Source organism: Erythrolamprus reginae, chromosome 5, assembly GCF_031021105.1.
Source record: "Erythrolamprus reginae isolate rEryReg1 chromosome 5, rEryReg1.hap1, whole genome shotgun sequence".
Lineage (NCBI taxonomy): Eukaryota > Metazoa > Chordata > Lepidosauria > Squamata > Dipsadidae > Erythrolamprus > Erythrolamprus reginae.
The window spans coordinates 32,074,863-32,099,283 of record NC_091954.1 but is presented as its reverse complement, the minus strand read 5'-3'; the positions used below and the strand labels follow the sequence as shown (position 1 = coordinate 32,099,283).

Here is a 24,421-nt window from a genome sequence, read left to right as displayed (position 1 = left end):
TCATACACAAGATCCTGGAGGAACAAGCGGAGGTCATCCTTTCTGGCTCAGGCAGCCCTGGTTTACAGACTTAAAAATCTTGTCGGCAGCGGAACCCTCACCTTCTATCTCAGGGGCCCTTACTCCACCTGGATCCGGGCTGGTGCCGCTTGACTGCCTGGCTTTTGAATAGAGTGTCTTGAGCCAGGATTACGACAATGACGCAATTGACTACATCCATAAGGCACGGAAGGCCTCCACTGAGCGTATGTACTCCTCAACATGGCTGACTTTCTGTACCTGGTGCAACTCCCAGGGTTTCTCTCCTATCCACATTCCACTATCCAAGGTCCTCAGATTCTTGAAGCAAGGTCTGAACAAGGGATTGTCCCCAAACACCATTCGATGACAGATGGTGGCTCTATCTTCTATCATCGCCTGCGACCACTGGTCCTTTCTAGTGCATATCCCCTTGGTGTCCAGATTCCTCAGAGGCATCACTAACGCTCACCCACCTGCCATACACCATTTCCTGACTTGGGACCTCACGAAGGTGCTTCATTCCCTGACAGAGCCTCCTTATGAACCCCTATGAGAGTCTTCTCTCCAACACCTTTCCCTGAAAGTGGCCTTTCTAATAGCCATCACCACTGCCAAACGAATCTCTGAATTGGCAGCTCTATCAGTAAGAGAGGACCTATGTTGTTTCCACCAGGATAAAGTTGTCCTTCGTCTTGACCCGACCTTTATTTCCAAGGTCAACTCGACCTTCCACAGGGGTCAGGATATCATTCTACCAACCTTCTGCTCCCGACCATCCCATCCTTCAGAGCACAGATGGCACACGCTTGACGTGAAGAAAGCCCTCTGAATCTATCTGTGACAAACTCAAGCCATTAGACGAACTGAGGCTCTATTTATCTACTTCTCACCTCATAAGCTAGGCCTCAAAGCTTCCCCCACCTCCATCGGACGATGGATTCGAGGGGCCATAGCCAAGGCTATGGAGGACATTCAAAGGCCTCTGGGCATCACAACCCACTCCACTTGGAGTGCGGCCACTTCAGCAGCATGGTCTACCCCTGGGGTCCCCAAACACTGCCCCTTGAAGACTTGTCGGCTATGCTGGCTGGAGAATTCTGGGAGTTGAAGTCCACAAGTCTTCAAGGAGCCAAGTTTGAAGACCTCTGGTCTACCCAATGCCCCTTAGAGGAGCTATGCAGAGCGGCCACCTGGACCTCTCCTATGCCTTTCATTCGACACTACAGAATTGACAAATTTGCATCAGCAGAAGCGGCCTTCGGCCACAGAGTCTTACAAAGGGTAGTGGGACAATAACTTTGACATGTCCCATCCTGACTGGTGACTCCTCTCCATGGAGAATGAGCGTTGACTCACCTGTTATGCTCTTTCTCATGGTTGAGGAGTCACCAGTTAGGTCCCACTCTGTTCTGCTGGTTTCTACTCTCCTTCGTTTCTTTCCCCTATACTTTCTTCTTCCAACTCTGTAGGGGTGATAGTCTTAGGTTCCAAGTTATGTTCATGTTTGAATTTCTTACGAGTCTCAGGTTGTGCTGTCCACTCAGAGTCAATGTTTTCAGTTACATCATCAAAACTGGGGCCTATGGGTGGTTCCAGTACTTTTATACTTTCTTACTCAGCCACGCCTCTGACGAGCGAGTACAACCCATCCTGACTGGTGACTCCAACCATGAGAAAGAGCATATCAGGTGAGTCAACGCTCATTCCCAATCCCCTAAACTAGGAGTAGGCAAAGTTGGCTCTTCTATGACATGTGAATTTCAACTCCCAGAATTCCTAAGCTAGCATGTTTGGCTCAGGAATTCTGGAAGTTGAAGTCCACAAGTCATAGAAGAGCCAACTTTGCCTATCCCTGCCCTAAACAAATCCAGATTACCCCAATTTAAAATCCTGAGAAGTTAAGGAAGGCCAGGATAATTCTACAATCTCCCCCTCCCCTCTTTTCAAGTGCAATCAATCACCCACAAGTGCAATCAATCTTGTTTCATTACTATACCACAGGAGTGGCAAACTCACGGCGCTACATGACGTATCAGGACTTTTCCCCCCTTCGCTAAACCAGATGTGGGCATGGCCAGCATGTGATGCATCTGGCCTGCAGGCTGCAATTTGACAGCCATGCTATACCAGGTCTGGATTCAGGCTTGAGTGGATCCAGATAATGAATTTCTTCTAAGGCCTCTGGAACTGTAAGCCAAACCTCTTCTTAACAACTTTCCCAAGAAGGTTGAATATAATCAATAATTTAGGTTGTAAAATTGCCATTTATTATTATTTATTTTATTTAATTCGACTTCTATGCTGCCCAATCCCGAAGGATTCAGGCCGGCTTACAGTAAACAATATAAATGCAAAAGCAATAAAAAAGAAGTCAAATATAAAATCTAAACAATAAAATCCTCATTAAAACCCATTATAGAACAATCACAACAATATGCATACATACCATTCATACGATTTGGCCATGATGGTTGTTAGTTTATGGCCCCCAGGCCTGCCGGCAAAGCCAGGTCTTTGTGACCTTACGGAAGGCCAGTAGGGTGGGAGCAGTATGGACATCGGGGGATGGACGGACGGGGAGTTGATTCCATAGAGCCGGAGCAGGAAAAGAGAAGGCCCTCCCCTGCGGCCCTGCCAATCCAATTGCTTAGTCGACAGGACCTAGAGGAGGCCAACTCTGTGTGCTCTTATTGGTCTCTGGCAGATATGCGGTAAGAGGCGGTCCTGTAAATAGTCTGGCCCTGAGCCATGTATATTCTTGAGATACTTACCATGTGGATTACAGTTAATTCTGTAAGTTATATTAAGTTTCAGCAGTAACTTTGATCTGTAATTTGTAACTGGATCTAGTGTGTGTTTCTAATCAAGTTGGAAATAATGACAAACCATGCATCTTGTTTTTATGTAGCAGAATTTCATCTTGACAGTATTATGTTCATTAAATCTCAGTGATGCAAAACTCCAGAACTAAGGCAGTTTGTTAAAGATAAGAAAGGAATTAGTTTAAAAGTATTATTTTACTCAGTAAGTGACAGGTTTATTTTGGCCATGGAGTGACTATTAGATTCAGGATCTTAAATGCTTCTATCTTTAGTGTAATGCTGAATTCTCTCTCTCCCCTTGCCTTTCTTCTGAACATTTTAGGTAGTCTCAGAAAACATGTATTCACTATGCTGGAAAAATTCCTATTAAAATTCACAAGTCTGCCTTCCTTATTTTATTTATTTCAAAATAGTTATAAATTATTCTAAATCAGATTTCTTGGGATTTTATGATAGAAATGCTCTTCTGTGTTTGAATTTCTGTACATTACGAAGTAAAACTGAAATTATATCATAATTAGAAGATCATGAGCATATCGGGCTTTTGTTTTGTTTGTCTCTCAGGCATATTGCAGCATCCAGATGGCACTGTCCTCAAACAATTGCAGCCACCTCCTCGAGGACCCAGAGAATTAGACTTCTATAATAAGGTAAAATAATTCATTTCCTAAAACAACTGGAAGCAATTATATTTTTTGTAGAATCAAATAATGTATTTTATATACTATCAGTGTAAACATGCCATGCATTTATTTTTGTGTTACTTTCCATTTTTATAAATTGTATAATGGAACTTCCGGGGTGGGGCCAAGCTGAAGCGACGTGTAAGTTAGTAGCTCCTGGCTTACACTCGAGATTTTTTGCCGAAAAACCATATAATTAGAGATAATTCTTCCTGGAGAGGAGAGTTAGGGTAAGGGGAAGTGTTCGACAGTGGGTGGAGTGCGACTCCCCACTGCGGGTGGCGAAATCCCTGTGTTTGGGCGGGAAAAAAAGTTGGAGTTTTAACTCCGGCCCAAAGGCTTGGCGCACTAAGCTGATATCAGGGAAGCAAAAGGAGGAGCAGCAGTAACAGCGGTTCTTATTAAACTACTATAATCTACTTACCCATGAGAAAACCAAAGGGGAAAAGAGGTTAGAAGAAAAAAATAGGCAGTCTCCCTATTCTGAATTATCGGCGATCAAAGAGAGCGGAGCATTCTGAAGTGCAGAAGTAAAAGGAAGTTGTTGATGGGCGGAAGTGACTGGTGGTCCAAGGAAGGTTGGTGAAGACGGATCCTACGGAAGAAATAGCTGAGGCCGATTCTTTCTCATGGTGATCGGAGAACAGTTTGGCAGTCGGTTTGGGGATTGAGGACGTGAGGTCGACTAAGATTGAAGATCGGGACAGGAAGTTGGAGATTGGAGAGCGGAGAGCGGAGATCGAGATCGAGACTAGAGGTTGGAGGAAAGAGCGAGTGAACCGACAGCGAAGGAGGGAGGAGTGAGGAGAGAGGGGGAACCAGTGGGGAAAGAACCGAGACCCCTGATACATCTGCTGAGTTTCCTGAGTTTCCTGAGTCGCCCTTGTGAGACGTGAGAGATCCAGAATTAGTGGGCAGAGCGTGGGAGATCGTGGGAGATCGTGAAAGCTTGAAGGTTTGGCTTACCGTATATACTCGAGTATAAGCCGAGTTTTTCAGCCCCAAAAAAGGGCTGAAAAATCCGACCTCGGCTTATACTCGGGTCACCACAAGAGGGCGCTGGGTGACCACAAGAGGGCGCTGGGTGACCACAAGAGGGCGCACCGCGGGAGCCCGGCAGCTGCAAAACACACGCGAGGGGCGAATCGGGGAAACTGCCAGGAGAAAACTCAACCCCTGTAAACCACAAGATTCCTCGAACTTTTATTTTTTAAAAAATGCCGCCCGCCTCAGAGTAAACGCCCCGCGCGTATAATTAAGTGACTGGGGTTTTTTTCATGCGTCAAGAGGAAAGAATTAAAAACCTCGGGAAATAGAGCGCCCTGCTTGTAACCGCCACTAAAGCACACAACCTCCACCCACCCCCACTTCGCCAGCCGCCACACCTTCGGTGCAGTCCGGATAGAAGTGCGGGGCCACATCTTCTCTCCACCCCACCCACCCCCACCCAATATCCAAACTGTAGTGTTCAGGAGGACGGAAAGATGCTTTTTGGGGCGGAGCACGCCAGTCTCTCCGCGCTCCCGTCTAGTGCACATCACCCCCGGGGAGGGCGGGATTGACTCTCCGGCAAACGGTCCGAGCATCCCCCTCCACACCCGTGCATCTGGAGTAAGGCGGCGTCTTTTAACACCCCCCCCCCCTTCAGCCATGCTCGCAAAGCCACCCATCCTCCTCCTCCTCCATCCCTCGCCGGGGGGGAGACTCCCCTCCTCCGCCCCTTCTCTGAGGTTTTGCAGGCGCTGTTTGCCTGAGGGGGGCCAGATTTCCACGCCGCCGGCCGGGGGCTCCTTCGGGGTTGCCTCCGCCGGAGAGTGCTGTTGCTGGGGCTCCTGGTGGTCCCGAGATGGGGCGCGGCGGGCTCCGCGCTGCCCCACGCTGAGCGCCGCGAAGTCCAACGTCTTGCTCTCGAAGGCGCCCTCCACGTTGCAGAACATCCCGCCATACTTCTGGCGGGGCACTTGGTCGGCGGTGCCCGGGCGCGCCAGGTAGACGGGCAGATCTTCCTCCCCCGCGGGATCCGGCCGCTCCCGGCCTCTCCGCCCGCTGTGAGAAGACATGGCCGGGAGTCACTGGGGTAAGTCAAGCCGGCGACTCCATCTGCGAGGCAGAGAAAGAAGGGCGGGCGGGCGGGCGGGAGGGAGACTTCCCGGGCGCCGCTGGCTTGGCTCAGGCGTGGAGTGACTGATGACTGAGAGAGAGAGAAAAGGAGCGCCTGCTGGGAGGGAGGGAGAGAGAGCGACCGGAGAAGGGAAGGTAGCTGCAAGGCGCCGACAGGAGCTCCAAGAGAGAAGTAAAACGGGGCTCCGAGTGACGCAGCAAAGTTGAGGAACAGACGATGCGAAGGTGGGGGGGGACTCATGAAGCAGGAATCCCCTCCCCCCTGACTTCCCATCGTCTGTTCCTCTCTCGCACGCCGTTGGAGCAGTTGGCTGGCAACTTTGCTGCGTCACTCGGAGCCCCCTTTTACTTCCCTCTTGGAGCTCCTGCCGGCATCTTGTAGCGGCCTTCCCTTCCCCGGGTCCAGCAAAGTTTCCAGCTTGTACAATTACTGCACTAATTCCCTGATTAGATTTTGAGGTAAGTTCTCTCTCTGCTTTTTTTCAAAGTCTCCTTTCTATAGAACTTTGATAAAGTTCCCCCCTCCCTCCCCCTCTCTCTCAAGAGACACAGAGAGAGAGAGAGAGAGAAGGAAGAAGGGTAGAAGAAAAAGAAAAAGGAATTGAGTACTTTTTAAGGGCTTTGTTGGATTCATTCTGTAGATTTGTTATGGTACAAGCAATATACAATCGTACTAATTTTAGCCTGCCAGTAGATTGTAAAAATAAGATACATTATGCTGCTTTCTTCTACCCCATAGAGATTCATGAATACTTAAGATGTTTAGCATTTCTGTACTCACTTAGCATTAAGTTTTAGTGTTAAAATAATATTAATATTTACCTCTTGGATTTAAATCTATTGTTATTTCTGTGTGGATTTACCTCAGAATAAGTCTCAGTTTTTTGGGAACTTGCTGATAGATATGCTTAAAACTGCAGTCCATCTGTGCAGTTGCCTGTAAGTAAGTCCTATTGAAATCTGTAAGGCTTAACTCAGAATAAAGAGTTGATTTAATATGCAATCCTGTACATAAATTTACTCAGTAATTAACTTGGCTGCATGGCTTGGGGTAGTTTGGTAGAATGTTATGCAATTTTTATGTCTCTGAAAATCTTTTATTCTTAGATGGGAAAAAGAATTTTGTGAAATTATTGTGCAATTTGAATTTGAAAAAATATTGTTTTGTTCTTCTCTCTACTTTATCATTGGATTATAGAGAGAAAAATTAAGTCTCTAAAATACTGTTTTGAGGGATTTTGACTCATAGGTTTTAGCTTGGTTGCTGATTGAACTACTTTTTTTACTTTTTAATTTATTTAATTTTATTTAATTTATTGTAAATATCAGATTGCTTTTATTTACCCACTTTGAAATAAATATTGTTTACCCTCTTTAAAATAAATATTCTAAAACATTTAATCTACCGATGTCTCATTTAATGTAATTTTATTGGTTTCCATTTTTATAAGTTACCAGTAACCACTGCATTTTCTAACCTCGGCTTATACTCGGGTCAATAAGTTTTCCCAGTTTTTGTGCCAAAAAATGGTGCCTCGGCTTATACTCGGGTCGGCTTATACTCGAGTATATACGGTAATTTGGTAAATCGAGAAAGTTTGGGAGAGGAAGCGTAAACTGGTGTGTACGTGACTAAAAGACTGGAGACGCCACTCTTTTTCCACAGGATAATTTAAGTATTTATATGTAGTTTGATAATCTAATTCTGATTGCTGCTGTTTAATTGTGAATCTCTGCTCTTTCTCTCCCCTGTTCTTCCCCCACCCCTTCCCCCTTTTCTCCTCCTCTCCCTGGCTTTTTTTCCCTTTTCTTTTTTTTTACTTTTTTACTTTCCCTGATTTTCCTCCACTTGTTCGCCCTCTTACTTTTCCCTTCTATTATTCACCCTATTATAATTGTTTGTTTGTTAGTTTGTTTGTTTTTTTCTTTTCTTTCTCCTATTTTTATTTTTATATTTACTTCTGTTTGAGTTGAACTTGGGGGAAATTGTGTGATTAAGATAGTAAAATAGTAAGGTGTTAACTGATTAATTATATATATAGTGATTATAGTGAACATAATACAAGTGCTGAACAAACTTCAATTTATATACCATATAATATATATTAATTTAATCATATTAAGAAAAATTAATTTTGAAGTAAATCATTTATTGTTATTAAGTATTATTGATTATATTTATTGATATATTTACTGATTAATTAAGATATACAGTGATCCCTCGATTAGCACGGTCTCGATTAGCGCGAAACGCTGCAACGCGGTTTTTCAAAAAATATTAATTAAAAAATAAGTCCACGGTTTTTTCTCTACACTACGGTTTTTCCCGCCCGATGACGTCATACTGATTGCTGATTGGCCAAAATCTCGACCAATCGTTGCAAACGCAAAAAAAAGCTTTGCAACTGTTGGAACTTGTTCAGACTTGTTGGAAGATGCCTCCTAAACGTTGCACACGGAGTGGAGGCGGCGACGCTAAAAAGAGCAGGAGGATACTCACAATTAAAGAGAAAATTGACATTTTGGACATGCTGAAAGAGGGACGCTCTTATGCAGATGTTGGTCGGCAGTATGGGATCAACGAATCGAGTGTGCGAACCATTCGGAACGACGAGAAAAAGATAAGGCAAAGTTCTCTGATGGCATTCAACAAGGCTGCAAAAAGAATGGTGACGCCTAGAAACAAACGCCTTATGAAGATGGAAGCTGCTTTGTCCCTGTGGGTACAAGACTGCTGCAAAAAGAGCATTGCTTTGGATACCAACACCATAAGAACCAAGGCACAACAATTGTACAACCGTCTTGAAGACACAGAAGAAGGCGATGCAGATGAGGGAAACGCAGGTAAGGGCTGGGGTTTTTTATTCTGTCATTACATACTGTATTTAAGTGTTTTTTAAGGAAGGAGCAGGGAAGGAGGGAAGGAGGGAGGGAAGGAGGGAGGGAAGGAGGGAAGGAAGGAAGGAAGGAAGGAGGGAAGGAGGGAGGGAAGGAGGTGGGCATTTACTCTGTATGCTTTCATTCAAGTCACTTCTCTCTCCCTTTCCTGTCATTCTTCTGCTTCTTCAGCCCCAGCCACATTCACAGCAAGCAAAGGGTGGTTTGAGAAATTTCAACGGCGCTATGGCCTGAAGAGTGTGTCATTGCATGGAGAAGCTGCCTCAGCAGATACAGGTGCAGCAGAAAACTTTGTCCAGGGCACGTTTAAAGACCTAATTGCAGAAGGGGGCTACCTTCCAGAACAGGTGTTCAACATGGACGAAACAGGCCTGTTCTGGAAGAGGATGCCTTCAAGGACTTTCTTGATGCAAGATGAAGCCAAAGCCCCTGGCTTTAAGGCCATGAAAGATCGAGTGACTTTGATCATGTGTGGGAATGCAGCAGGCTTTTTGATGAAGCCAGGGCTAATCTATAAGTCACGAAATCCAAGAGCCCTCAAGAACAGAAACAAGAATTCATTGCCAGTGTACTGGATGCATAATCCTAAAGCATGGATTACAAAACCCCTCACGCGGGACTGGTTTCATCAGTGCTTCATCCCACAGGTGGAGGTGTATTTGGCTCGCAAAGGACTCGATTTCAAAGTGCTTCTCCTAATGGACAATGCTGGAGGCCATGATCACCTGGACCATGAACATGATGGAGTGCAAGTCGAATTCTTGCCACCAAACACCACATCGCTTATCCAGCCGATGGATCAAGGTATTATCCGTGCATTTAAGGCACTGTACACGCGCAATTCTCTTGGAAGCATCGTGGAAGCAATGGATGCTGATGAAAACTTCACATTGAAGGCCTACTGGCGTCAGTACACAATTGCATCTTGTCTGAAGAACATTCAGAATGCCTTAATGGATATGAAGACACAGACAATGAATGCCTGCTGGAGGAAATTGTGGCCAGAAGTGGTGCATGATTACAAGGGATTTGCTCCCGAAGAAATCCAAGATGCTGCAGTCCAGACCTCTGTGAAGCTGGCACAGGCACTGGGTGGAGAAGGCTTTGTTGACATGACACCAGAGGAAGTCAATGGTTTGCTTGATGAGCATGGCCTACCGCTGACAGACAAAGATCTGGAGGAGCTGACCAGGTCAGCGAGTGAAGAAGAGGAGGAAGAGGGAGCTGAAGAAGCTGAGGAAGAAGAAGATATTGGCCTAACGCTTGAGCGGCTTGCAGAAATGAACAGAACTGCTGCACATCTGCAACGCATGGCGGAACTTTGGGATCCCAACATGACTCGCTCTATACAGTTTAACGCCTCCCTTGACAACATCTTTGCACCATACAGATCCATGTTAGGCCAGAAAAAGAAACAGCACCAACAACTGCCCATGACCATGTTTGTCACAAAAACCAAGAGGTCTGTCACACCATCACCTGCAGCGTCCATTGTAGAAATGGTGATAGAAGAAGATCCCTAGTTATCCCAGTTATGCTAACCCCCACCCCACCCCAAAAAATGTAAATAAATATGTTATTGTTCATAACTTAAGAGTCTTATTCAATGTGTACAGTAATGGTAATTAAGGGGATGGGAAATGGTAATTTATGGGTTAAAAGTGTTGGGACTGAGTGGCATACAGTACTGTACTGTACATACTGTACAGAAGAATGAATGAATGAATGACTGAGTGAATGAAATTCAAACACAGGTGAGGGCTGGGGGGTTTTATTCTGTCATTACACAGTACAGTAGTTATTTAAGTGCTTTTTGAGAAAGGAGGGAGAGAAGGGAGGGAGAGAAGGGAAGGAGGGAGGGAGAGAAGGGAAGGAGGGAGGGAGAGAAGGGAAGGAGGGAGGGAGGGAAGGAGGGAGGGAGAGAAGGGAAGGAGGGAAGGAAGGAGGGAGGGTTGCCATTGCCATTGCCGCCAGCGCTGCCCCAAGAAAGCCGGTGAGAGGAAGGAGGGAGGGAGGGAAGGAGGGAGGTTTGCCATTGCCGCCAGCGCTGCCCCAAGAAAGCCGGTGAGACGAAGGAAGGAAGGAAGGAAGGAGGGAGGGAGGGAGGGAAGGAGGGAGGGTTGCCATTGCCGCCAGCGCTGCCCCAAGAAAGCCGGTGAGAGGAAGGAAGGAAGGGAGGGAGGGAGGGAAGGAGGGAGGGTTGCCATTGCCGCCAGCGCTGCCCCAAGAAAGCCGGTGAGAGGAAGGAGGGAAGGAGGGAAGGTTGCCATTGCCATTGCTGCCAGCGCTGCCCCAAGAAAGCCGGTGAGAGGGGCGAATCGGGCGGGCGGGGGGTAGCGGCGAGGAGCCCGGAAAAATCACCATTGCATTGCCAGCCTCCGAACTTGCATCGCTCCACCTTCTGCGCATGTGCGGCCATGAAAAAAATGGCGCGCATGCGCAGATGGTGTTTTTTACTTCCGCACCACTATAACGCGGAAATCGATTAGCGCGGGAGGTCTTGGAACGTAACCCCCGCGCTAATCGAGGGATCACTGTATATATAGATATAGAATTAGAAATTTTAAAGTTTGTATTTATTATACATTTATTTATTAACTATTGATTGATACTTGATAAGTTTAGAACCGAGATAAGTGTGAAAAACCTGACAAGTCGGATTGATTGATCTCCCAAAACAAAGTTATTACTCCTTTTCCTAATTAGTTAATACCGCTGATTATATCATTTATAGACTAATTTTAAGATAAATATAGGGAAATTTTGAGAACTTCTAGAGAGAACTTTGAGTATGTCAATGAACTTTTCCAAATACCAGAAGAAATCTACACCTGGAACTACTGTTCCCTATAAGCTGCGCGCGTGAGCGCGCACGCTCCAAAATACCCCCGCGTGCACTCTTTTCCTCGGTCGCGCGCTCCCCATCCTCCTGCCAGCCTGCGGGGGGGGGGGGGCAGCGAGGTGTGGGCAGTAGAAGGGAGCCGCGGTCGCCCCTGCCTCTCCATGGTGCCTCCGGCCCCCTCACGCTCCTGGCCTCTTGGCCCTGCCCCCCGCCCGATCCTCCCCCTCCTCCGCCGCCCCCTGCCTTGGGGCGCGACTTCTTGCGGCGGCTTCAGCTCCTTGGGACGAAAGTGCTCCCAGCCAGAGGGCTGCGAGAGGGGCGGGGCGGGCTTTCCCGAAATGGACGGAGAAAGCCCTCACTCGCAGCCCCCTGGCTGGGAGCACTTTCGCTGCGAGAGAGGGCTTTCTTCGTCCGTTTCAGGAATGCCCGCCCCGCCCCTCTCGCAGCCCCTTCGCTGGGAGCGCTTTCGTCCCAGACTTCCAGCAAGGGGGCTGCAGTAGAGGCAGGGCAGGCGTTCCCGAAGCCCGGGCGACTTTTCCCTGCTGCCGGAGCCGTTTTTTCTTCATGGCGCAAAGCCACACAGTCCCGGGCGCTGGGGACGCCTGGGAGGGCCAGGGGGTTGATGGTTGCTGCCTCTTAGCTGCAGAGCTGGGTGGAGGCGAAGACAACGGTGCCCTCCACTCTCTCTCCTTCTCTCTCTCTCTTTTTCTCTGTTGCCGGCGTGGTGAATGAGAGAGAAAGAGAGAGAGAAAAGGGGGAGAGAGAATGAGAGAGAAAGAAAGCAAGAAAGAAAGAGGGAAAGAAAGCAAGAGAGAGAGAAAGAGAGGGGGGAAGGAGGGAATGGGAAAGACATAGAGGGAGGGAAGGAGGGAGAGAGAAAGAGCAAAAAAGAGAGGAAGGAAGGAAGGAAGGGAGAAAGGAAGAGGGATGGAGAGAGAGAGGGAAAGAAAGATGAAGGAAGGGAGAGAGAAAGGGGGAGGGAGAGATAGAAAATAGGGAGAGGGGGTAGTTAGATAAGGAGAGGGAAAAGGAAGGGCTTGGAGAAAGGCAGGGGGAGAGAAAGATAGAAAGGAAAGAGGGAGGGAGGAAAGGAAAGAGGGAGAAAGGAAAGAGGGAGGGAGGTAAGAGGGAAGGAGAGATAGAAAGGATAGAATTATGGATGCAAGAACTCGCTCATGTGTGATAGCGCACGCCCACACTTTCTTTCTTTCTTTCTCTCTCTCTCTCTCTTTCTTTCTTTCTCTTTCTCTCTCTCTCTCATTCATTCTTTCTTTCTTTCTACTTATATGCCGCCCAGTCCCAAAGGGACTGCCGCTCAGACACTATACTTTTCCGCTCACCCCGAAAAAAAATTAGAGAGAACACTGCCTGGAACCCCTCCTATACTTAATACAAAATCAAGTATAGAAATGGCAACAGTGGAAAAAACATCACTTCAAACAATACAGGCGTCATTAAATCTAATCCAGGAATTCATGGTACGGAGCCAGGAATCTGCTTCAGCAATTCAAGAAACAATAAAACTGACCCAGGAAGAAACAAATAAGAACTTTGAAAAAATGTCAGACAAAATTGAAGGTTTAGAGAACCGAATGGAGAATATACAAGAAATTATTGTTAACCATGAACAAAGAATCCAAAAATTATTTACAGCATTAACAGATTCAAAAAGAAGGGGCATAGCTGTATATATTAGGTAAAAACTTCAACCTGAAAAAACCTACGCAGATAAGGAGGGAAGAATATTAAGTGTAAAGATTAGAAATAGTCCTAATAGTAATTTATACTACAAACTCAAATCAGAAAGAATTTTATAAAAAATTAGAAGAACATGTAAGACAGATGGAAAGGAAAAATATATGTATTATTGGAGATTATAATGCGGTACATAATATCCAAAAAGATTACAAAACAATTTTTAAAAAATCTAAAGAGAGGAAAACCTTACCAGTTGAATTTCTTGAGATGGTGAGAGAATATAGACTTTCAGATATATGGAGGGAGAGACACCCTCAGGATTTAGAAGACACCTTTTACTCACCACCTCAGAAGTCCTGGTCAAGGATAGATACGATTTGGGCAGACAAAGAAATTGGGAAACTCATTCAAGAAATCGAAATAGGACCAAATTTATGGGCAGACCATAATCCAATATCAATAAAAATAAAAGAACCAAGGAAAGAACACCACAGATGGTCCATAAACCAAGTATTGATAAAAGAACAAAACTATATTAATTACATTAAACAAGAACTTAAATTATTTTTTCAGGACAATTGGAACAGTGACACTACAATTCAGAATATCTGGGATACCACGAAAGCATATATAAGAGGGCTAACAATAGCATATTCAGCCAAAACCAAAAAAATCTAAGGATAAAAAATTGAATGAATATAAAAATAGATTAAAATACCTAAAAATAGAAATGCAAAAAGACCTACAAAATGAGAAATTAAGAGAAGAAAGGGATAAAATAAAACACAATATCAATTTACTAGTACAAGATGAAATCGCTGTTAAACTTAAGATAGCTAAACAACATGAATTTGAAAACGCAAATAAAACAGGTAGATGGCTTGCATACAAATTAAAAAAAGAACGATATATACAAAGATTAGAAGATGAAAATGGAAATAACAATGGAAAAGGAAAAGAATATTGCAGTTAAATATTACACAGAATTATACCAAAAAGAAGAGATAAAAGAAGAACAACTAAACACGTACTTGGGAAATGTAAAATTAGAAGAGATATCAGAAGTAGATAGAACAATACTAAACAACAAAATAACGTTAATAGAATTGGAAAATGCAATATTGAAACAAAAAAACAATAAAACACCAGGCCCAGATGGGATACCAGGGGAATTCTATAAAGAACTAAAAGAAACTAGGGGAAATATTATTAATTATATTTAATGAAGTCCTAGAACAGGAAATAATACCGACAACATGGACACAGGCGTTAGTAAGTCTAATACCAAAGGATATCTCCAAAAAACAAAACCTACGAAACTACAGACCAATATCGCTCCTTAATGTAGATTATAAGATTTTTATGTCAATTATGGCAGACAGAATGAAACCAATTATGAATAAATGGATACATATTGATCAAAATGGATTTCTGCCAGGAAGATATATAAGAAACAATATAAGAAACAATATAAGATGTGTTAGAATTCTATGAGATACATTCCGAAAGACAACTAGCCCTTATGTTCTTAGACGCCCAGAAAGCATTTGATAATTTGAGATGGGAATTCATATTTGAATTAATACAAAAAATGAAATTTGGCCCCAAATTTACCCGAATGATATAAACAATATACCATATCCAATCTGCAAAAATTATAATTAATGGTGAACTAACAGAACCATTCCAAATTTGGAAAGGGATACGTCTAGGTTGTCCGCTATCTCCACTTTTATATATATTATCAGTCGAAACAATGTTAAACCAAATAAGAATAAACTCAAAGATTACATGTTTGAAGGTAAGAAAACAAGAATTTAAAGTACAGGCCTATGCGGATGATTTAGTATTCATAATAGATGATCCAATAGAAGCAGGTGAACATCTAATGAGAGAAATAAAACAATATGGAGAGGTGGCAGGTTTAAAAATTAATAAACAAAAAACTAAAATCATAACCAAAAGCATGAAACCAGAACAAGACCAAGAATTAGAGAGAAATTTAGGAATTCAAACTGTAAACAAAGTAAAGTATTTAGGCATAACACTAACCAAAAGATGTAGCACAATCAAAAAAGACAATTATGACACATTAATAAAAAAACCCGAAGAACAATTAATCAGATGGAATAAACTGCACATTTCACTTACAGAGAGAATTTCCACAATCAAAATGACGACTCTACCAAAATTTCTTTATTTATTTCAAACGATCCCAGTAAAATTAAATAATTTTTTTGTTTATAAAATTAAACTGCACAATCTCCAAATTCATATGGGAAGGGAAAAAACCGAGAGTAAGATTTAAATATTTACAAGATAAAGTCAAACAAGGTGGATTCGGACTTCCAGATTTTGAAAGTTATTATCAAACATCAACATTACTTTGGATAAAAGATTGGATAGAACTTACAAACCAAAGATTATTAGCTTTAGAAGGACATGATATTTTACAAGGGTGGCATGGATTCCTTTGGAATGAAAAAAACAAAGTCCCAACATATTTTAAAAATCATATAATTAGAGACTCCTTAATGGCAACACGGATAAAGACTAAAAGAGAACACTATGTTAAAATTCCAAGATGGTATTCTAGTATGGAAGCACTTACACATCCAAATACTTTCCAAATCCAAAAACTGGTGAATTATAATCATATATTAGATGAGAAAGGTAATATTAAAACAAGACAACAATTAGAAAAACAAAATATTATTATTGATTGGTGGCCATACACACAAATTCAGGTAAAATGGTATAAAGATAAAAAGAATAATGGAATTCAGGAAAAGGATGGTGTATTAGATAAGTTAATATTAGGTCAAGAATTATTTTTTTTATAACCAGGCTATATAACTTTTAAATTGAGTATAAAATGGAAACGGAAATAGTTAAAGGAAATATGATTAGTTGGGCTAAAAATGTAGGACATAACATATATTTAGAACAATAGGAATTAATGTGGAAAAATGTTAAAATAACAAAATCTGTTCCATATAAAGAAAATATCCAAAAAAATGTTCTACAGATGGCATTTAGCACCAGCCAGACTAGCCAAAATATATCCAAACCTGAAACCAAATTGCTGGAGGTGTAAAAATAAAAATGGGACCTTCTTTCATTTATGGTGGACATGTCCCCAAATAAAAAAGACATGGAAAAAACTCCAAAGATGGATCTTCAAAATTACCACAATTAAACTGATATTAAAACCAGAGACCTTTCTTCTAGGCATAATAAATCAAAAACTTAAAAAAGACTATTATTATTTAATACAGCACATGATTACTGCAATTAGAATTACAATAGCACAAAATTGGGAAAAAGAAGAAACACCATCAGAAAGAGAAATGATAAAAAAAATATACGACTGTGCAGAAATGGACAGATTAACCCAAAAACCTAAAAATAAAGAAGAATCAAAATATTATGAAATTTGGAAAAAAAATTATGACTGGGTCGAGACAAGAAAAAAATAATGGTAGTAAATAAACTAGATGTTCTTAAAATCAATCCGAGACACAAAATTAAGATCAAACCAGCCTTTAGATTAATTGTATGATAGAACAAATGTGTGACAACCGCTGATGCCATAAGCTGTATATTGATATCAAAAGGAAAAAATAGAACTGTTAGGCTAATAGTTCAATGAGGAGGGAGGGGGAACTAGGGGCAGCTCTGTATAAGGTATTTTAGAATTTAAGTACAACAACTATACAAATAATAATTATACTGTGAAATGATACAATATGTACAACACTATATGTCTGCTCTTTTTAATCTTTGTATTGTAATAAAAATTATTTAAAATAAATAAATAAATTGTATAATGGTTCTGAAAGCTTTAACTATTTGGCCATTTAACTGTTGTATGTCTCCATTCCTGATGCACTTAATCACATTTTTCAATGCTGATTAGAATACCATCTAATCAGATGAACAAGGAAGTTATATGCCATTTTGGGATAGTAAAGATTTATGTGTATCATTAAAAGTATTGCTGTTTTGAGACAACTTTTTGAAATTTTCCTTTATTACTTTTTACTGTTTAAAGATTATGGCATTATATTTTTAACCACTCATAATAATACAAAAATAATAATACAAAAATCAAGATAGAACTATTAATAAAGACAATAATTAAATCAAAACTAATTTAATATAGTAAATGATCATTCATATCATTGATAATTTTTTTTCTTTCCAGAATGTAAGTTTTTATACTAAATACTCTCTAATACAGTAATACCTCATGATACGAACTTAATTGGTGCAAGGAGGAGGTTCGTAAGACGAAAGATTCGTAAGACGAAACATTGTTTCCCATAGGAAACAATGTAAAGTCAATTAATCCGTACAACCAAAAACCCCCCCCCGCAAAAAAACGGCTTTCGGCGACTGCTGGGAAGCGGCGCGGGTGTTTTAAAAGGTGACAGCCGGCCTGGGGGGCTTCCCAGCACCCCCCCTGAACCTGGGTTCAGGGTTCGGGGGGGTGCTGGCAAGCCCCCCAGGCCGGCTGCGACCTTTTAAAACACCCGTGCCGCTTCCCAGCTGTCTCCTGAAGCCGAACGCTAAAGCCCAACTTCCACGTTTGGCTTCGGGAGACAGCTGCGAAGCGGCGCAGGTGTTTTAAAAGGTCGCAGCCTGCCTGGGGGGCTTGCCAGCACCCCCCGAACCCAGGTTCGGGGTTCGGGGGGGTGCTGGCAAGCCCCCAAGGCCGGCTGCGACCTTTTAAAACACCCGCGCCGCTTCCCAGCTGTCTCCTGAAGCCGAACGCTAAAGCCGAACTTCCGCGTTCGGCTTCGGGAGACAGCTGGGAAGCGGCGCGGCTGTTTTAAAAGGTCGCAGCCGGCCTGGGGGGCTTCCCAGCAACCTCCCGAATCGAACCCGGGGTTCAGCAAAATTTTGCCTCTTCTTACGAACTTTGTTCGAGTTACGAACCGGCGTTCGGGAGGCTTCTGGGAAGCCCCGCCGCCCGGCTGTCACCTTTTAAAACAGCCGCACGGCTTCCCAGCTGTTCGTAAGACGAGGGGTTCGTATCTTCAGGTACCACTGTATAGGGAATACATAACAGATTCTGTAAATAGCTTACAACAACTAAATATGATGGTTTTTAAATGTCACATATTGATTCAACTGTGACACACATGGAAATTATAACTGTAATTCTTCTTAGAAGAGTCTAAGGAGAAGGGCGGCATAAAATTGAATAAAATAAATAAATGAATAAATAAATAATTTACATGTGTATTTAATATAAAATCTTGTTAAGCCTATACAAATACTTGCCTAAATAAAGAAGGCTTATCTATGCTTTCTAAACAGAAGCACTAGACTAAGTACAATTTTACTGATGATAAATGAATCACATGTAAAAAAATTAAACATCAGAAGTATTCATGGCCATCTCATATTTACATAGCAATTATTCATCATGATAATTTAATCAGGATTTTGTTGGAATGGTTTATAGTGTTCATCACCTTTTATAATAAAATGTAAAAATATATACAGTAATACCTCATGATACGAACTTAATTGGTGCAAGGAGGAGGTTCGTAAGACGAAAGGTTCGTAAGACGAAACATTGTTTCCCATAGGAAACAATGTAAAGTCAATTAATCCATGCAACCAAAAAACCCCCCGCAAAAAAACGGCTTTCGGCGACTGCTGGGAAGCCGCGCGGCTGTTTTAAAAGGTGACAGCTGGCCTGGGGGGCTTCCCAGCACAGCTGCGAAGCGGCGCGGGTGTTTTAAAAGGTCGCAGCCGGCCTGGGGGGCTTCCCAGCACCCCCCCGAACCCCGAACCCGGAAGTTTGGCAAAAGTTCAGGGTTCGGGGGGGTGCTGGCAAGCCCCCCAGGCCGGCTGCGACCTTTTAAAACACCCGCGCCGCTTCCCAGCTGTCTCCTGAAGCCGAACGCTAAAGCCGAACTTCCACGTTCGGCTTCGGGAGACAGCTGCGAAGCGGCGCGGGTGTTTTAAAAGGTCGCAGCCGGCCTGGGGGGCTTCCCAGCACCACCCCGAACCCGGAAGTTTGGCAAAAGTTCGGGGGGGTGCTGGCAAGCCCCCCAGGCCGGCTGCTACCTTTTAAAACACCCGCGCCGCTTCCCAGCTGTCTCCTGAAGCCGAACGCTAAAGCCGAACTTCCGCGTTCGGCTTCGGGAGACAGCTGCGAAGCGGCGCGGGTGTTTTAAAAGGTCGCAGCCGGCCTGGGGGGCTTCCCAGCACCCCCCCGAACCCCGAACCCGAAAGTTCGGCAAAAGTTCAGGGTTCGGGGGAGTGCTGGCAAGCCCCCCAGGCCGGCTGCGACCTTTTAAAACCCCTGCGCCGCTTCGCAGCTGTCTCCTGAAGCCGAACGCTAAAGCCGAACTTTCGCCTTTGGCTTCGGGAGACAGCTGCGAAGCGGCGCGGGTGTTTTAAAAGGTCGCAGCCGGCCTGGGGGGCTTCCCAGCACCCCCACGAACCCCGAACCCGGAAGTTCGGCAAAAGTTCGGGGTTCGGGGGGCTGCTGGCAAGCCCCCCAGGCCGGCTGCGACCTTTTAAAACACCCGCGCCGCTTCGCAGCTGTCTCCTGAAGCCAAACGCTAAAGCCGAACTTCCGCCTTCGGCTTCGGGAGACAGCTGCGAAGCGGCGCGGGTGTTTTAAAAGGTCGCAGCCGGCCTGGGGGGCTTCCCAGCAACCTCCCGAACCGAACCCGGGGTTCAGCAAAATTTTGCCTCTTCTTACGAACTTTGTTCGAGTTACGAACCGGCGTTCGGGAGGCTTCTGGGTAGCCCCGCCGCCCGGCTGTTACCTTTTAAAACAGCCGCGCGGCTTCCCAGCAGTCTCCGAACGCCGGTTCGTAACTCAAAAAAAGTTCGTAAGAGGCAAAAAATTTCTGAACCCCGGGTTCGTATCACGAGTTGTTCGTAAGACGAGGGGTTCGTATCTTGAGGTACCACTGTATTTAGACATTTGAACACTGTCCTTAAGTTCTTCAACCCCCTCTTCCACCCCCAAGTAATAGTTAAAACCAGTATTCCCTCTTTCCCCCCCCCCCGGTGTGGGCGGAAAAGTACAGTGTCTGAGCAGCAGTCCCTTCAGGACTGGATGGCACAGCAGTCAAAAAACAATAAATAAATAAATAAAAAATAAATAAATTTTCATGCCTCAGTGCCTGATTTTTTTTTCACAGATGTCACCCAAGACAACTTATTGTGTAGTTATTTGGGGCAAAATAAGGTCCCTTCCCTCTATGTTATTATGTCATTTTATATTTCAATTAATATCATTTTCCTCTTAGAAATCCAGATAGACCGTCATGCCTTCTCCTCATACATTCTTCTATGGATTGTGCATGAGTCAAGGCTAGACGCGCTCATTTTTCGAGTTCTAATTGTGATATATTAAATAAAGGGGAAATTCCTCCTTAAAACATCATAAATCCTTCTTGAAGGAAAGCAGAGGCGTAAAGCATTCTCAGGAGTTCAAAGAGAATCTGAGTTTCTCAGATGGGACTTCTTTCGCTATTACGAGTGAGTACAATCAATCTTAATAAAATGGCTGGAGGGTCTGAACCTAGCCTTGGCAAGATCGAGACGAAGCTGGATCAGTTATTACAAATTGTTTCAGGCTTTGAACAAAGGTTTCAGAAAGTGGAATCGGCTTTGGGAAATCTTTCTTTAGACTTCAAAACAAAGGAGAGGAAAGGAGAGGTGGCAGCTGAAAAAATTCAAAGTTTGGAAAAACAAGCTAAAATTCAGGATGAGACTTTTAAACAATTGAATTACAGAATTGCTAATTTGGAAGATCGCCAAAGGAGAAGGAATTTACATCTGTGTGGATTTAGACCAGATTTTGCTTCAGGTTCAAAATTAAATGAAGCAATTCTAAGTTGGATGCAAGCACAGGGTGCTCAGATTCTTTCTGATGATATTTTATGTGTCCAGTGGGCTGTCCCATGTAGAAACCGGGAGAGGCAAAGAGACATTGTTATGGCTTTGGTCAGCAAGAAAAAAGCTGAGGAGATTTACAAATATTTGAAAAGCTGTGCCAGTCTTAAACAAGATGGGAACAAGATAAGAGTTCTGAGAGATCTCTCTTGGGAAACCTTGAGAGCGAGAGCTGCCTTATGCCCAATTTCAAGCCGCCTATATCAAAGTAGAAAAAGTTTACTTGGGGTTTTCCAGCTGCCATTTTGGTGTTCCAAGAGAACAAGATGTTCAGAGCTCGGTCATTGTAGGAGGGAAAGACATTATTGAATCAACTGGGTATTCAGTTTCATGAGAGTGTGCCACGAGGAGCAGAAGGAGGAGGGACTGTAGAGCCAAAAAAGAGCAGAATAAGGAGAAGGAAGAGAAGATTATTTCAGCGGTCACAGTACCCCAGACGAGGAGGAAAGGTAAAGGGAGAAAGAGCTGAAGGAGTTAATCGGGCAGGTGGAGGCCATTACAAGGGAGTAGAGAAAAACAAGAGCCCAGCGGGATAAGAAAGCGAAGAAGTGATTTCGTCAGAGATGTTTCTGGAATGCGGTGTTAACTCTTAGTTTTGTTGGGGGGAGAAAGGAAAAAGGTAAAGGAAGTTTAAAAAAGGGAAAAGAAGGAATCATTTAAATGGATAAGGGAGGGTGGGAGAGGAATTTTTCTCTTTAATTATATTTAAAAGGGGTTGAAAGTGGAGCTCAGTAGAGTGGGAACGCAATCTGGAGTAGTGCCTCATGATTTGACAAGGTTTTTTCTTGTCCTCTCCCCCTTTGGTGGGGGGAGCACGGGTGTGTGTGACTGTGGTAAGGAAGGAGAAAACAAGCAAATCAAGAGTGAAACAAGAGGGGGAAAGGGATACTATTGTATATTATGAATGAGTGTAATATAATGGTTTTAAATGTAAATGATTTGGGATCTGATTTAAAACGTTACAGGATATTGAGAATGGCTAAGCAAAATAAGGTGGATATTATGATTTTGACAGAAACACATAAAAGACGGGGAGGAAGGGATAAATTGATTAATGATAGAAATTGGAAATGGGTATAAGAATCTCGAGGAATGCAAAATAGTAGAGGTACGGCGAGTCTTTTTTTTTTATTGAGAAAAGAACGGGGATAGGGGAGTACAAAGAGACAAAAAGGATAAAAAGACACATATCTAAATCACATATTTGTCATGTATAGGTTAATATATAACAGTTCTTGGTATTAGACTAAACATAATCATATTACACTGAGTTTAAATTATATAAATTTTTATGTATTACATATATTGATTCAGTAATGAGTTTAAAAGGTAATGTAAGCATTGTGAGATATGTGGAAAGGTATAGTGGGGTTTGGGGGGGGGAAAGGGGGGGTTAATACCTGCAGTGCAGCAGGAGTTGGAATTTTGACGACTTGTTAGTTTGTGGTGTGTGGTAGATGTATATGTTAGAGATGAATGAAAGTTAAGTTGTTAGTGTTTGTAGTAGATATCAAAGGGAGTAAATTCAGACAGTATGTGCGACTCTAATGTTTTTAATTATGTGTTGGTGTTATTAATTTTCTTCTTTTAAATTTGTTTGCGGTTTTGTTCTCTAAAGTGGAGTGGAAAGTTGTGTTTGGGTAATTTGACCATTATTTTCTATTTTGTTGCTGATAAGGTACGGCGATTCTTATTCATCAGAGGGTTTTATTTGAAGAGGTTGGAGTTCAGAAAGATAGAGAAGGGAGGTGGTTGTTTGTTAAAGGGAAAATTAATCAAAAAAAGTTGACATTGGCAGCAATTTATGCCCCGAATGCAAAAAAAACCCCAATTTATAATAAATACAAAAAGGAAGTTAGATAACTTTATGGAGGGCACAATGTTTTTGGCAGGAGATTTTAATATGCAATTAACAAATGGGATCGGAAATAGTAGGATAGTAGACTTAATACAGTAGAACCCCGACTTACGAGACTAATTGGTTCCGGAAGGAGGCTCGTAAGTCGGAATGCTCGTATGACGAAACATTGTTTCCCATAGGAAACAATGTAAAGTCAATTAATCCGTGCAACAACAAAAAAACCCGCTACCGCCGAACGCGGAAGTTAGCGTTCGGCTTCAGGAGACAGCTGCGAAGCGGCGCGCGTGTTTTAAAACGTCGCTGCCGGCCTGGGGGGCTCGGGGGCTTCCCCCCGAGCCCCCCAGGCCGGCTGCCATGTTTTAAAACACGCACGCCACTTCGCAGCTGTCTCCTGAAGCCGAACGCGGAAGTTAGCGTTCGGCTTCAGGAGACAGCTCCTTGGCGCTCGTATCCCGAATGTGAGCTCCTGAGGCGAACAAAAATGTCGCTCCCCTCCCAGCTCTTATCTCGAGTAGCTCATAAGTAGAGCTGCTCGTATGTCGAGGTTCCACTGTATGGTGGATCTCCATGCAGATATCCCAAATAGAAGTACTTATTATTCAGTAAGATATCATACATTGAGTTGGGGGACAAAACCAATGCAACAAGATATTTGAAGAAGAGGAAAGAAAAATCATGTATATTATCACTGATAGACCCTAGTGGAGAGGTTAGATATGGTAAAGAGCAGCTAGAGAAGATAATGAGAAAATATTAGGATTTGTATAGAGGAGCAGGTTAATATAGGAGTCCTCAATGTTGGGAAAATAGTAAGCGAAGAAGACAAATAAATATTGAATGCAGAAATCACACAAGAAGAAATTGCTAGAGTAATTAAAGGGTTAAAACAAGCCAAAGCACTGGGTCTGGATGGGTTTACAGGGGAATTTTATAAAACTTATATGAATGTATTGTTGCCGCACTTGGAGAAACGGTTTAGTAATATATTGTTAACTCGCGCTATCTCGCAGACATGGAAGCTTTCAGAGATTGTTATTATCCAAGGATGGATCGAGATTCAAGAGAGCCTGGGTCCTACCGTCCTATCAGCTTGGCAAATTAAGATTATAAAATATTTATGAAGATATTGGCAAATAGACTTGAAAATATTTTACCAAAAATAATTGAAGAGGATCAATATGGATTTGTGAAGGGAAGGAAAATAAGTGAACCAATTAGAAATGTAATAAATGTGATGCACCATGCTACCGTTACTAAAAGGAAATTAGGAATTTTGAAATTAGATGTTTATAAAGCTTTTGATAAAGTTAACCATAGCTATGTATATAAACTATGTAAGGAATTAAATATAAGGGATATATTTTGTGAAAGTATAAAAGAGATTTATAAAGGGAATGAAGCATATATAAGGGTGAATGGACAAAGAACGCAAAAAATTAAAATGCTAAATGGCACCAAGCAGGGATGTCCTTTATCTCCAATGTTATTTGTAATAGCAATAGAGATGTTAGCTAGTAAGATAAGACAAGATAACACTTGGGCG

General features: G+C 43.0%; 2 protein-coding genes across 2 annotated transcripts in view; both read left to right on the top strand.

Moving 5' to 3' along the window:
• IPMK (inositol polyphosphate multikinase) overlaps positions 1-24,421 on the top strand; it is a 96,848-nt gene that overhangs the window by 22,503 nt on the left and 49,924 nt on the right. The window contains exon 2 of the mRNA XM_070752287.1: positions 3,408-3,493. Coding sequence (XP_070608388.1) covers positions 3,408-3,493 — 86 coding nt within the window. The remainder of the gene's footprint in view (positions 1-3,407; positions 3,494-24,421) is intronic.
• Positions 7,849-10,134, top strand: LOC139168391 (tigger transposable element-derived protein 1-like). Its single transcript, XM_070753969.1, has 2 exons — positions 7,849-8,491; positions 8,717-10,134. The coding sequence occupies exons 1-2, from the start codon at positions 8,083-8,085 to the stop codon at positions 10,066-10,068; spliced, it is 1,761 nt and encodes a 586-aa protein (XP_070610070.1). The 5' UTR covers positions 7,849-8,082; the 3' UTR covers positions 10,069-10,134.

Coding starts and splice junctions, on each gene's coding strand:
- LOC139168391 (XM_070753969.1), top strand. CDS start 8,083: ATGCCTCCTAAACGTTGCACACGGAGTGGAGGCGGCGACGCTAAAAAG. Junction 8,492..8,716: donor TGCAGATGAGGGAAACGCAG/GTAAGGGCTGGG, acceptor CTGCTTCTTCAG/CCCCAGCCACATTCACAGCA.